The sequence below is a fragment of the Podarcis raffonei genome, chromosome 1, assembly GCF_027172205.1.
Source record: "Podarcis raffonei isolate rPodRaf1 chromosome 1, rPodRaf1.pri, whole genome shotgun sequence".
NCBI classification, from domain to species: domain Eukaryota; kingdom Metazoa; phylum Chordata; class Lepidosauria; order Squamata; family Lacertidae; genus Podarcis; species Podarcis raffonei.
Genome location: NC_070602.1, coordinates 85,666,699 through 85,681,421, shown reverse-complemented (window position 1 = coordinate 85,681,421; position 14,723 = coordinate 85,666,699). Strand labels below are relative to the sequence as shown.

General features: G+C 44.7%; 1 protein-coding gene and 1 long non-coding RNA gene across 6 annotated transcripts in view; one reads left to right on the top strand and one right to left on the bottom strand.

Moving 5' to 3' along the window:
* Positions 1 to 14,723, bottom strand: part of LOC128420398 (uncharacterized) — a 75,480-nt gene that overhangs the window by 11,151 nt on the left and 49,606 nt on the right. The window lies entirely within an intron of this gene.
* Positions 1 to 14,723, top strand: part of NHEJ1 (non-homologous end joining factor 1) — a 131,125-nt gene that overhangs the window by 104,236 nt on the left and 12,166 nt on the right. For all 5 annotated transcript variants that reach the window (XR_008332010.1, XM_053401965.1, XM_053401960.1 and 2 more), the window contains one exon: positions 12,394 to 12,511. Coding sequence is in view for 4 of the 5 variants with exons in the window: in XM_053401965.1 (XP_053257940.1) it covers positions 12,394 to 12,511 (118 nt within the window). In the remaining variant the exon portion in view is untranslated. The remainder of the gene's footprint in view (positions 1 to 12,393; positions 12,512 to 14,723) is intronic.

Here is a 14,723-nt window from a genome sequence, read left to right as displayed (position 1 = left end):
CTGGAAACAAACTGGCAGCCAGTACAGCTGATTTAAAACAGGGTTTATATTTTTTAAAGACTTTTAAAGGTCTTTCTTTTAAAAGGCTCTTAACTTTTTTGTTGCTTTTCTTTTTTTGACATTTTTATTTTACTGCTGTGCCTTCGGAATGGTTTTATACTGGCATGTTTTAATGCATTTTGATGGGTTTATCTTTCTTAATTTTGAAAATTTTGTTAATGCTGTTTTGTTTTATTGAGTTTCATTACTCTATTGCTGCTCGCCACCTTGGGTGCATATGGTCCAGAAATACAGCTTTGAAATGTCTAAAATCAATAAACCAAGTAGGAAAATTAGCTAAAACCATGCAAATTGACTTAGTTTTATTCTGATTTTGGAGTTCTGAACTTCAGCCAATAGGGGGTTGCTGTGGGCACCAGGGCACAGTGGGCACATGTGTACCCATTGGCAACTCCTGCCTCCAACTCAAGGATGGAATGCACACTAATGGCAATCCCACACTCCACATAGCAGACCTGACCCCAGAAGTGCTTCTGACCTCATGTGCAAATAGCAACAGAACAATTGCTCAGATGACCACGTCAGTCTGCTTTGCCAATTTGTACAACTTTCAGAACCAAATAACTATTAAAACTATGCATCTTTATGGATGTCAGACCCCTGGCATCTTTCATAGTCTTAAAAGGCAACAAGGAAGTATTGTCCAAAGCTAGTATTGCATTGCACAGGAAAGAGTTAAGATGAATGTGAGGCATTTCAGCTCAAGGGTGAAAGGGGCACTAATGACAATCTCTCTCACACACATCCCAAGTCAGTTTATTTATATACTACATTTTCCACAAAAACATTGTGCTCATAGTGGTTTTTAAGTACAAAGCACAAAAGATGAATTCCATGTTAGGGATCGTTAGGAAAGCAGTTGAAAATAAAACTGCCAGTATCATAATGTTGTTATACAAATCTGGTGAGACCACATTTGAAATATTGTGTTCAGTTCTGGTTGCCTCACCTCAAAAAGGATATTGTAGAGCTAGAAAGGATTCAGAAAAGGGCACTTAAAACGAACAAGGGGCTAAAGCAACTTTGCTATGAGGAAAGGTTACAACATTTGGGGCTTTTTAGTGTAGAAATGAGATGAGGGGGTAGGGATGTGGAGGTGTATAGGATAATTCATTATGTGGAGAAATGAATAGAGAAGCGTTTTTTTCTGCCTTGCTCCTCATACTAAAACTCAAGACTATCCAACAAAGCTGAATGTTGGAACAATCAGAACAGATAAGAGGAGACACTCATTCACACAACATATAGTTATAATGTGGAATTAGCTCCCATAGTGATGGCCACCAACCATTAGACAAATACATGGAAGATACGGCTATCAGTGGCTACTAACTACAATAACTATGATCTGTCTCCACGGTTGGAGGCAGTATGCCTCTGAATACCAGTTGCTAAGAAGAGAGGGGAGAGTGTTATTGTGTTCAGGTCCTGCTTTTGTAGTTGTTGTGCAGCAACATCTGCAGGACTAAAGGTTCCCCACTCCTGCTTTACGGTAACACTTGCCATTCTTTATTGAAGAGCTTTGGTATGATTATTATGCTCTTCTTGGCACTGTTTAGTCAAAACTGGAGTATTTCTTTTCAAAAGCCTTGCTGTTAAGTGCCACATCTAAGGTGACACAGGGTCTCTGTGGCAGAGCAGCAAACTTAACTCATTTCCTCTAAACTCTGGGCCAGTGTCTGACCTAGAGGGCTATCCCCTTCCCCTTGATACATTTTCTCCCAAGTTCCTGCAACTCTGTCCCATTTCCTTTGGCCTTATTCCTGGGGTAGAAATATTTCCACCTCTCCTGTAGACTGTCCAAAATTGCACAAAGGGGAGGGGAGGGGTCTGTGAGTGGAGATGATTCCACATAGGGCTTTCACAATGTTTCTCTCCCCCACCCCCACATGCACACCTCAAAATGGAGAGCTGTGAGAAAAGGCCTGTAACCCAAGCCAGGAAAACAGCAGCAAACGGGGAAAGAAAAGGTTATTGAGCAGCAGGCCGGGCTGCTGTGGTCTCAGAGCGAGCATAGACTGTCAGTTGTTAGGTGGGTGCCTCAGCGGGGAAAGACTGCCTTGATTATGTGTTATGCGGCAGTTACACAGGGACAGCGGCCCTGCATTCCCCGTTCCACAGTGCCGGCCTTTATGTGCCTGACATTTACTCTCTAAGCGTCGGGGCTACAGGGGGGAAAGGAAAACATTGTGTGCAGCGCTCGGCCACGCTGGCCTGTCACGCTCCCCACTTCCGCCCTGCTGGCTTCTTCCTGTTTGCCCCACTGGCCGCCCTGCCTACGACCCCTCAGTCCCCCTCAGCCATTGCTTGACCCTCCTAGAGCTTTCCTGCCTGAAGGGGTCCCTGGGATGACCTGGAAGCTGAGAGTTGCCTGTACATTGGCCTTCTGAGCAAATCCGTCCCTGGCTCTCATGGACACGTTTAGATGCCTAGCAGCTCAACCAACACTTCTACCACCCCTCATTTGCTTTTGCTGCCCCCTTCTGACCCATATGCATATGGGGCACTGGGCCAGGATGAAATCAGAGCTTCTTTCCTATTCCTGTTCGTTACCTTAAGCCTGGATCACTTCTAGCTCTTTCAAACCTGCTTCTCAAAGTTTTACTTAATCTCTCTCTCTTTAGAAACATCCATTTCCTTCCTTTATGGAGGCCAGACCTGTAAGGCTTTTTGACTCTAGCTGTGCATGTAGGACCTCTCCTGAATGTGTCAGTTAGCTTATGTCTATCCTCTGCACCAAAGGCAGAGGGAAATCTAGAGTCGGGACTCTGTGCTGCTTTGTTAACTGAAAGTCCTGCAATCAGCAGCTTTTCCCAAACACTCCCAGCTCTCGATGAGTTGTCTTACAGGGGTGTGTGCAACATGTAGTCTGATAGCTGCATGCAAAGAGCAGGAGCCCAGTACTTTGCCTTCTTAGGATACATGGACTCAAGTTCAGCTGTGCCATCCCCTTCTAGCACGGCTGGCAAATTCATGCCCAATCTTCTTTACAATACAGTGGCTTAAGTGGCAAAAATTGAATAAATCTGTGTTTCAGTAGGATTAAGTTAAGGCAAAACACTCCAGGAGCAGTAGCCCTCTTCAGTGGTCCCAGAGTGCCTTATTGTCACATAGTGGTTGAGAAGAAGCTTTATATTGAGTCTCTTCTGTCATGCCAAAGTTGAGGATACCTCCAGTTCACTCCCTATGGTTTGTCATGGGTGACACCAGTCTTGGGTCCTGGGTTCCACACTGCTCTGCCACGAACCAGTGCTCAATGCCTTATGCCTTGTTTCCCTTTCTTCCTTCCTCCCCAAACCCCTCCCCCCCTCTCAGCCCAAACCCCTATGCTCCCCTGGCCACAGGGTGATTTATTAAGCATGCCCTCCCTCGATGGAACATGTGCTGAGGTTGCCCACGGGAATGTGGGCAGATCTGACAGTCGCACCGCCACAGCCCAGGCTATAATTTCAAAGCCAGCCCCAATCAGTTAAAAATATATTAAAAAATTGGAATATGGGCTTTGCCAGGGAAAATGTTTGTAACCACTTGGCAAGCTCTGGTGTGATAATGAAAGGGTCCAGACTGCTCCTGGGGAATGACCGATTTAGAGACTGCGCTCACATAGGGACTTGGTCATTGGGCACTGCAACCTTAGCCAATATACTCCCCCTTCCCACCCCCAAATATATACACAGCACTCTGAAACCACTGCACAGTGCTGCTAGCAGCTTGTTTCCTATTTGAACATATAGAGGAGGGGAGAAAAGAACACAAATCATGGAGGGGAAAGGGTTAGGAATGGGCTTTTGCCTTAGGACTTACCAGGCAGTGGTCATCACAGCCTAGTCACCTTCTGGTGCTGCAGGCTGTGTAAAGTACCAGTGCCTGTTGTGTTCAAGGGAGTCAGAAAACAGCTATATAGGCACAATAAGAAACTCCATCCATAAGTATTGCAAGGAGGTTAGATATGAGTTTCTGTTATTTATCTGGGGTAAGCAAGTGGTCATCTGTTTGCCAAACTCAGGTTACCAGTTTCTCCTGCCTGTTCCTCTGACATGTCTGTGCTGGTATACCATGCTAGTATACCATGTTGCTCAGAATCCTAGTCTCCCTGCACATCTAAATCCTTTCTTTTTAGGTGTGCTTGATTAATTTCCCAAAGTCAACCAAAACACTTTTTGAGGCTAAACTTTAGTAGAATGTGCAGCACAATCCTATGCAAAGTTTCTTAAGCCTAAATTAACAGTTATGTTGTGAACTTATTACAGATAAGGTTGCTCTGCATTTTCTCTCATATTTCTCTAATCCAGTTTTCTATCTGTTGAGGGGATTTCTTCCACACCAACTTGCCTTCCAGTGAACCCTTGGATGCTGGGGACATGTTCAAGGTTGTACATTCACCTCCTGTGGGACACAGGCCAACTCTAATCACCTTTGCAATTCCCCTCGATGAATTTAGCTTGGGTCAGACCAGGCCCTTATCCCCGCTCACTCCTGTACATTGAATGAAGAGTATTGCTAATGGTGGTCAAGCTTTCTTTCTTTGCTGGTTTTCTCATTGAATAATCTCTGTAGAACTTGCGAGGAACCCAAGGCTTCCTGAAACGCAGTTGGAAAAGTACTGCTCTAATCCAGGAGTACCCAATGCACTGCCCTCCAGGTGATGTTGGTCTCCTATCAGTCCCAGGCAGCATGTTCAATGGTCAGTGCTGATGGAAATTTCAGTCTAACATTATTTGGAGGGCAGTATGTTGTTCCCCTGAATCAAAAAAGACATCCATATTTGCTGTCTCCAAAAAGTATTTTTTCTTCTTCTGACTTATCTGCCCCTAACAGGGCAACACTGTGTCAGCTAAGATGCAAATGTAGATATGATTACCTTTCTTTGATCATCGCTTCTGTTCAACACATTAATGTCTTTGCTGTACCTCTAAATATTCCTTCCTGGCCAGATAAATGGCTTTAATTCACCATCATAAATAATCCCTGCAAGGTAGGATGTGGTCCCTCCTAGATCATTTCCTGCAGAGCAAATGTATATTGTCTGGTGGCCTTTGCTACCCTATCTGCATGCATTAATTAAGTTGCTGACTTCAGAAGGAAATGGAAGTTTGCTGCACATATGGCCTATAGGTAATGTGCTCTCTGATCATCCACAGACCCTTGATTCTGTGGTGCTGGAGACCCAGACAACTGCTGTTTTTGCTCTCATTGCTGTTTGGTCCCAACCTTGTTTCATTATTTACTTGACTATCAATTGTCTCAAGTCTTTGAAACTCATGCTATACCTGGAATAAAGTATGGAGATGTTTGCCTGACCCCTGGCTTAGATAGAAGCTGTCTGGACTTACAGACTTTACAGGTAACCGGGCCTGAGTGCCTGCCTTCTAAATTTGTACCATTAAAAAAAAAGTGGGGATGCTTCCTAGCTAAAATAATTCTACCACTCATTCATTGGCTCCCTAAAAATCCTTCTATCTGCCACACTATGTCTTGCCCATAGAAGCTGTTATTAAATGATGCCTTGGAATACCGGATGCTAGGGACAAATAATAGAGGAGGCGCCTTCAAGATGTTTTGGCCTATGGGACCCATCAGCCCAGCCAGCGTGGACACTAGTAACGGACAATTGGAGGTATAGTCCCTAACATCTGGAGGGCACCAGGTTGAGGAATGTTGCTACAGATCAGCCTTCCACCCAACCCCTCATGAGATCTAACATCAGCCTGTCCATCCCCCAGGGTGGGGGGGTCTCATGACTATTCTACAGCTTTGTCCCACAGAAAGGAATTCTGACATGTCCTTCATAAAGTGTTGCCTATCTCACAGCTGCAGAATGGATTGTGCTGTGGCTCCCCTGTTCCCTGGCAAACCTTAGTTCTGCCCTCTTGGCCTAAGAGTTGAAGGCTCAGAATCTCTGCCCCAGTGCCCTGCAGATCACTGAGTTCCTAGATGGCATACTGTGTAAATCCTGTAGTCCTCCTCCCAACCTTAGCCTTGAGCTGCTGGCATCTGATACATACTTGGCCTTGTCAGGTAGTCATAACACAGGCAGCAGCATACCCCCATTTAACTCATGCTGGCGAACACTCTGCATCCGTCATGCTCGGCTGAGACGCACCTTTTTTTGCTGATTTTGTACAGGGACAATCCAAACCACCCGCCCACCTCAGCAACAGCTCCCAGGCAAGGGAATGGCATGTGCGCTTTTTGGCATCTTCCCCAGTGACTCCCTTCTGGACATTGCTTGGTAGCGATTTTGCTATCTTTGGGACATTTTTTACTGCACTGTCCTAGAAAGCTTTGGTTATCTTGTGAAGGAGCTGGTGCAATGGATTCAGGCACATGGAGTCCATAATAAATTATCTGTTGGGGGGGGAAGGGGGTGAATGAGCAGAATACTGAGGAGACAGTTTAGGCTGCTTGGGGCAGTTTCTGGACTGTTTAAGTAACTTATTAGTAATGAACTAGGTGACATTTGTAGGTGGCCTAAGGTTTCATAAATCATGGCATTGTGGAGTAGTTATAACCTCTCTTTTAGACAATGATTGCTGTGGAAATCCTGAGTTGAATGGGGCTGTGGACCTATGTTGTTCATTTGTAAACAATGCAGATTTCTGAAAATCTGAACAACACATTCAGTTTTGAATTCTGACAGCCTTGAAAAATGTCTCCTTGTTTTGTTTTGCCTTGAGGAGGAAGACATGATGACATCATGTGAGGAAGTATAATGTGCCTTGTTAGCCAATTAGTATTTGTGTCTTGGAATGGTTCTGTTTGTTGAGAGTTAGCTTGTTTGTTTACTAGCTTGACTATTTTATATAATAACTTTACTCCAAAAGTTTTGCTTAGGAATTCGTGACATTCGAATATGCTGTACTGGACACATTTTAACTTGGTTTTACATATTTGGTCTATGAGAATCCAACTTGCTTTAAGAACTGAGGCTGCATTCCTATTCCCACTCACCTGGGAGTAAGTCCCACTGAATTCAAAAGTACTTGTCTTCTGGGTAGATACAATTAGGATTGCTGCAAATTGAGATTGAGATGTCTTACAGTTAACCAGCTGCCACCAACAGTCTGCTGCCATCCTGGGCTATTGCAGGAATTAAACTAAATGCAAGACTAGAATGATGTGTGATGATTAACACATCTAGCAGCTTGATGTAACCCCCACTGGGGTGATTACCCAAACTGTGTAGATGCCACTTGGGTGCAAAGAGTGGCTAGCCATCTGAACAGGGCTCAGATACTGGACAGCAAAAGCAGATGTTATGTTGTGTTCCGTTACGTTACAAAGAGGAAAGAAGGTATTTTGTGCTCTCCTCTTCTCCCTTTTCCTCCAAATGGGTTAAAATGCACTATAAGGATGGGCTTCCTATGGAAACAGTGAGTGCACAGGTGCTATGAATCCACTGGGTGGGCAGTTTTAACAGAGGGAACACCAGTTTCTGAGATGTTGGTGTGTTGTTCAGTCTCTGCCATGCTTGGTTCATAGTGGTCTGTTACCTAATGAGGATTGAGCCTTGAGACACTTCTTTTAAAAAACAAATCTGGAGCATTGTCAACACCAGATGGCACCAGAGCTTCCTTAGGCAAGATGACCTTATTTTGTGTTACTTAGGCAAGTTTCTGCTCTACAGAGACATGCTAATAACCCCAACTCATCTTTGCTGCCTTAATAGCCCCAAGGGCATCATAGTGGAATATATACCTTCTGATCTCATGGACAGGGCTACAGCTCAGTGGTAGAACACATGCTTTGCATACAGAAGGTTCCAGGTTCCGTCCCCAGCATCTCCACATAGGTCCAGGAAAGACCCCTGTCTGAAGCTCTGAAGACCCACTGCCACTCAGTGTAGACAATACTGAGCTAAATGGGATAATGGTACAGCACTGTATAAGTTTCCTATGTCCCTGTTATTTATTTATATACCACTTATATGCCAAAATGGGTCTAATGGCTCTCCTATGAATATGTGGAGAATCCCTTTCTAGAATGACAAGTGCAGAGATTTTGCTCATCCTCTGCAGTCATTGCCATAATGTCCTCTGCCATCATGGGGCTTACAGTCCAGAGTAACATGGGGCACTTGAGCCTTAGCTTTGTGCAAAGAATCAGTGCTCGTCTTAGTGAGGGACCATAGGCTTTGAGATACACAGAGCACAATTTCTGGCAGTGGCTTAGAGAAAGCAGTGGGGGTCACCATGCCCTGGGATTTACTACCACCTTGATTTCTGCCAGTATTACCATTGTAGGGGGGGAGTGAATGGATGGGGAAAGCAAGGAAGGGTGGCAATGACCTGCCACGGTGCCTGCCCTGGGTACACTGTTTTTGTTCTGTGCCGGTCCCCTGCTGTTTACTTTTCCTTGAGTTATGACTATGTCTTTGCCTTTGATCTGGCACCTCCAACTGCCTATTGGTTATTCTTGCCCTACCTTTGGGGTTCATTCACCTGCCAGTTTTACAACTCACCACAGGCTGGACTTGATGAAAATGCTGATTTCAATGGTTATAAGCAAAACCTTTTGTTTGCGGTCCCTCTTGTGGGGTATGAAGGGGACAAAGGTTTATCTAAACCTAGGCTCCTCTCAAAAGCAAGTCCACCCACTACTCCCTCCCTGCAAACAAGTCCACTGTTCCTCAGGAAAAGAGCAGGGGTACTGCAGGAAAAAGCATCTACAGAGGAACAGATTGAACAAGATGGCTCAAGCAAGCAAGCCGAACCATGTGCTATAGAGAAAAGCACAGTTTGTAGATGCAGTGACCATTAACAATTGCTCAAGTCCCTGGCAATCCCTTCCTTTCATTTTCCTTAGTGGTATACCTCTGGCCAATGTGTTTGCCTTCTCCTTTTAGAGACATGCAGGAAAACACACAGTTCTGTTTCTGTTTTGAATATGGTATTCTGGACCATATTGTATCAGTGAACAGGGTGAATGCTCCCTAAAATTGCTGAGGTACTGAATTATACTGGGTGGATATAATCACACTGTCACTATGAATAGGTCATAACACTAGGTTTCATTTGAAAAAGCACCTCCTTCTAGCCTTCATGGCTGTAAAAGGTGAATGCAGCATTTGCCAAAGACTCTGTGGGCCTTTCCAGTGGTTGCACATATTATTCTGGATGCTTGTCAACTCGGTGCCATAATGTACAACATAATGTGTGGGGTGGGGCAGCTTTATTTCAAAGGAGCAGCTTTTCATTATGCTCGTATTGGTAAAATGAGATATTTGTGTCCTCCTTTGCATAGCCTCCAAAGAAAAGAGAAACAAAATCATAAAGTGTAAATGGTGAGAGGCTGTGCTGCAGGCACAGTTGTTAAAGGGCTTCCTGGAACAGCAAATGAGTACTCAAAACTTCCAAGTGCTAAGGAGAAACAAAAAATATGATAACATCGGCATGGCAAAGGGTTGTCACTCATCTCCAGTCATGTTATGGGCCATAGTCAGTAGGTGCCCACAATCCTGCAGCATTTGCAATCCAAATGTGTGTATGATTAGGGGAGACGAGTGGTTGCATTTGCTGTGTGGCATAATATTATCCTTTCAGTACTGGGAATATGTGATTTTCCTGCAGCAGAAGCACTTTGAAGGAAAGTGTCTGGATTCCTCAGAAGAACCAAGTAACATAAGCACATACAAATAAAAGCATTTTCTGTGAAGGCTTTGGTTACACTGGAAGGGCCTTTCATTAGCAACTGCAAGAATAAGTCTTTTCATCCTGTTATTCCCTGTCATAGCCTATAGGTTCATTTCCAATACTCCTTAACTGCCTACCCTTGGTGATTATATCCTCTGCATCCCAACCTCCTTGCTTTCTTTAACAGTTGCCATCAGGACAGCTTAATTTGGTGTGTGTGGTCGTCTCCCAACTGTGTAGTTGCCTCTTCTGTTGATGTGGAACCATTTACTTCCATTGAACCCAAAGTGATAGATCAAAGAGCAGGTGCATTATTTATATCATTTGCAGAATGTGCTCTAGTCACAATGCAATGGCAGAGCCTTTTGTCTGAACTTGTAGCAGGCAAATGTCTGCTCATTTTGGTGAAGGAGAAACACACGCTTGCATTGCAGTGAGAGTGATTCATATGGACCCAGCTTCATGTCACAAACCTCATGTTGTAGGGAAGGGAGTTGATAGGCAGAGTCCCACTACTCTGCATCGTGAAGCTGAGGCTTCCATTCAGACTTCTGTACACAACAGAAATTGATGACGTCAGATTATCCCCAGATTATTTTACATGACTTCTGCCACTCAGTAGGATATCTCCCAAATTAGTGATCCCAGCCTCCTTTAGTTCCTTGGACCTCACATTAATATTTTCTAGGATGTTGGCATTTGGATAGAATAGGAAGATCTCCACATCTGAAGAATAAGCTCCCCTCACCCCGCCACATGTAGCGGAATATCTTTGTAGCTCAGTGACAGATCACCTGCTTTACAGGAAGGTTCTGGGTTCAGTTCCTAATATCTCATCTTGCAGAGGTGGGGAAGACCACTGCATGAAGCCTTGAAGAGTGGTTGCTAGTTAGAGCAGACAACACTAGGCTATACTGGAGCAATGGTGCAACCCAGTATAAGGCAGCTTAACATGTTTAATCTAATATATGCAAATGACCAGTTGCCAGAGGGAAGCTGGAGCCCTACTTGATGCTCAAATGGTCCTGAAAGAGTTTAGGGTGGTTTGGGAGTTGTATCAAGACCTGTGTGACATTCCTCTCTCACTCCCCACCCCTTTCTGTCAGCCTACTGTCCCCTCTACTATTAGCTGGGAGCCTTGTGCCACTCCTATGGCCTGGAGTGGGAGGAGTGGGTGACAGGCACTGCCTTTGGACTCTGGCCTTGAGCAGCTCAGTGGGTGAGTGCCTGGAGAGGAACTGCCCTGTTATCTGTTACACTTTGTTCTCCCGACTGTTTGGGTGTGGAGCAGGCACAGTGCACAGAGAAGTTATCTCTGGAAGCCTTTGAAATGCAGGCAGCAGGCTGGGCTCACTGTGTTCAGGGGTGGGTGTAGGCCTTGTGCCCCTCACCCTGTGATGATAGCTCTCCTCACCATTTTGTCATAAAAGAGAGGGGGGACTGTTTCACAGCTCTTCCTCATCAGTGTGTGTATCTGGGTGCCCAAACTTTTTTCAAAGTGAACATGTGTGAGGGCCAGCCAAAGTTGTTGAGCTTTTTACAATTTCCCCCCAAAGTTGTTCAGCTTTTTTAGGATTGAAGTTTACCTTGAAGTTGCAGGGCTTTTTTTTAAAGGATTTTACCCCAGGACATATACTCCTATGGGGGCTGGATTAAATTGATCAGCGGGCTGGATTAGGCCCCCAAAATGGACTTTGCACATGCCTGGTGTAGGTAGCAGCAGCAGCAGCTGTCTCCTCCTCCAAACACTGTAGCTACCCCTTTTGGATCTGGTGAAACTGGGTATCTTTCCCATTTCATTCTAGCTTCCAGATTGAAAATTGGAAATCCTTTAATGTATAGTGAGAATTTCCCCAGGAAGTGATACTCGAAGCACTGATTGTTTCGCAGTGAGAGCCATTGCAAGAATTAATCTATGAGGCTCCTTATATCAGGTCAGTGTTTTTGTCCATCTAGCCCAGTATTGCCTGCTCTCCTGAATATCAGGCAGAGATCCCTCCCCTCCCCTGCTACATCACCCATTTAACTGGAGGTACCAAGGATTGAACCTGGACCATCTGTATGTAAAGCATGTGCTCTACCACTAAATATTATCTCTCCCGAATTACGGCTGTTTAGTATGCAGTACAACTACTGAGATGCCTTTCCTATCACAAGCATTATTGGTAACACTGTAGTACAGAATCAGCACCCTTCTAAGTGCCTATCTGGTGAGCTGCACAGTGGTACCTTGGTTCTCAAACTTAATCCATTTCGGGAGTTGGTTTGACTCCCAAAACCAGTGCTTTTTTCTGGGGGGATGCAGGGGTACGCATACCCCTAAACATTTTGTGAATTTAAGTTTGGCCTCATTGAGGGGCAGTATTTCAATATCAGTAGGAAAATGAGAGTACCCCTAAACAATTTTTGAGAAAAAAGCACTGCCCAAAAACATTCGAAAACCAAGGCACGGCTTCTGATTGGATGAAGGAGCTTCCTGCACTCAAAAGGAAGCCGTGTCGGACGTTTGGCTTCCAAAAAACATTCGAAAACCAGAACATTTACTTCCCGGTGTGCGGTGTTCAGAAGCCAAGTCATTTGAGTACCAAGGTACCACTGTAGTTGAAATGAGGCTGTCTTGTGTTGTGTAGTCTAGATTCTTGTATTCCCACCTCTGACATGCTTCATAGCTAGCTTGACATGCTCCCCTTTTGCTTCACAGATTTTGCCCCAGGCTTGCTGCCTGGGAGATGGGCACCAATTCACTTCTAACCTGAAAGAGCTCTATGTGTCAGTGTCCCAAAAGCAGGCTAGGGCAGCTTGCAAACGGCATTGGGAAGGTGAGTAAATGAATCATGCAATGGGAAGGATGTGTCTACTGCAACACTACTCTTGTGAAGATAGGAATACATCTGGCAATGGCCATAAACAGGAATAATCTTAACTTTGATGTTTTTGAACTGCCACAAAATAGCCATGCAGTTTTCCTGATGCATCTCCAGATGGGTTGCTTCTAGCTCAAAAAAAGAAAGAAAGCTAGTCTTACCCACAAGAGAGTGAAACAACCTCTTGATGTGCCATTTTTATGTGTATTATTCTCTTGTACACCCTTGCCATTTCTCCTTGCAATTCCTGCTCATCTGTCTTAAGCACTGGCTACTCTGGCCATTATCGTTCATGCTTTAGTACAGGGATGAGGAACCTTTTTCAGCCCCCAAATCACATTCCTTTCTGGGCAGTCTTTCAAGGGCCACGTTCACATGTATTGCTCTGTTTACTTTTGCCTTTGGCTCCTGCCCACCACTGGCACGTATCTTTGTACAATAGGCTAGAATCTATACCAGGGGCTGCCAACCTTTTTGGACTTGTGAGCACATTTTGAATTTTGAAGAAATACTGGGAGAGCCAGTTACAAAATGACTGCTGTTGGAGGACATGACATAACACAAAATTAGAGAGCCAACCACCCCCAACAACCTGATGCTTACACAATATCGTAACTAAACACTGGAAGAACCTATCGGGAGTGAACATAGACCATGGGTATCGAAATGTGTGGGAACCCACGCTACTAGAGAAGTTAACCAACAAACTCAAACTAACACAGGGACAAGCAAAGGAGGACGCCTTCACCTCGGTGCATAGCTGTCAACATTTCCCTTTTTTAAAGGGAAATTCCCTTATTCCGAATAGGATTCCTTACAAGAAAAGGGAAAAGTTGACAGCTATGCCCCGGTGTGGTTCCCCTTTATCACAAACACAGCACAACAGGACAATGACCTATCCCCCCGCAACAGCATAAAAATCAATATGGCTTGCCTGACCCGACAACCTAGCCCTCCCCCCAAAAAACAAGCCACACTGCATTCAGCTGAATGAAATCAACCAAGCTTGGGAACCCCTAACCCAGGCTTCCTCAACCTTGGCCCTCCAGATGTTTTGAGACTACAGTTCCCATCATCCCTGACCATTGGTCCTGCTAGCAAGGGATTATGTGAGTTGTAGGCTGAAAACATTGGAGGGCTGAGGTTGAGGAAGCCTGCCCTAACCTCTCACATTATCAATAATAAATAATACATAAACAAAGGACCTACCCATGTGATGCTGACACAGCCCACCTAAACTAATACAGTAATAGGCAATAGAATAAAAGAACAATACCCCCTATCTCTCTCCCCCACTCCTTCCCCCTAAACTGCAATATGCATAAACGAACTATGAAAAAGACTATGAATTGAATGTGGAGACAATAGATGTACCTTTCCCTGTTTATCTGTTTGCTTTCTAAAACAAAAACTCCTTCATAAAAACTAATTTTTTTAAAAGGAATTTGCACATTCTGCCCCATAACCTCCTTTCTAGAAGAGCTAGAGACTTACTTTAAAAAGAAGTGAAAGCTCAGAGTCTGTTGCACCTGCCCAGGCACACCATTGGAAACCTTCACAGACACCATGATAAAGACCCCTAATTCATACACACTTGCATACCCTTCTCTATACTCCATATAGGCAAGGAAGAGTCAATCAGTGTACAAAGAGACATTAAGGCCAGGCAAAAAGACTTGATTTTCTGAAGGAAGGCCAGCAAGGGTTGTAGCCTGGGGAGGGAGTGTGGTCTGGAGAGAAGGCTGGAGAGCTGCATTTGGTGTTAGACATGGGGTTCCCCATCCCTGCTTTAGTTATTCCAAGGTTGGATTGCCATAATGCACTCCATATGATGCTGCCTTCAAAGTCTATTCAGAAGCTTCAGCTAGTACATAATGCAGCTACTTGCCTGTTGATTGGTGCCTATCAGTATGGTCCTATATCACCTGTTTTGAGGCATCTGTGCTCATGGGAGTAGCCAGGGGGCAGGGTGTATGTGTGTGAAGCTGCCTCCCGCTTAAATCAAGTAAATAATAAAAATACTTAACTAACTGACCTATCACATTGCAGATAGCTCAGTTCTGCCCCCCCCAACATAAATCCTGTTCCTGCTAACATAAATCCTGGCTATGCCCATGTGCGAACTACCTGCTTATTTGATTCAAGCCCCTGTTCAAAGTGCTGCTTT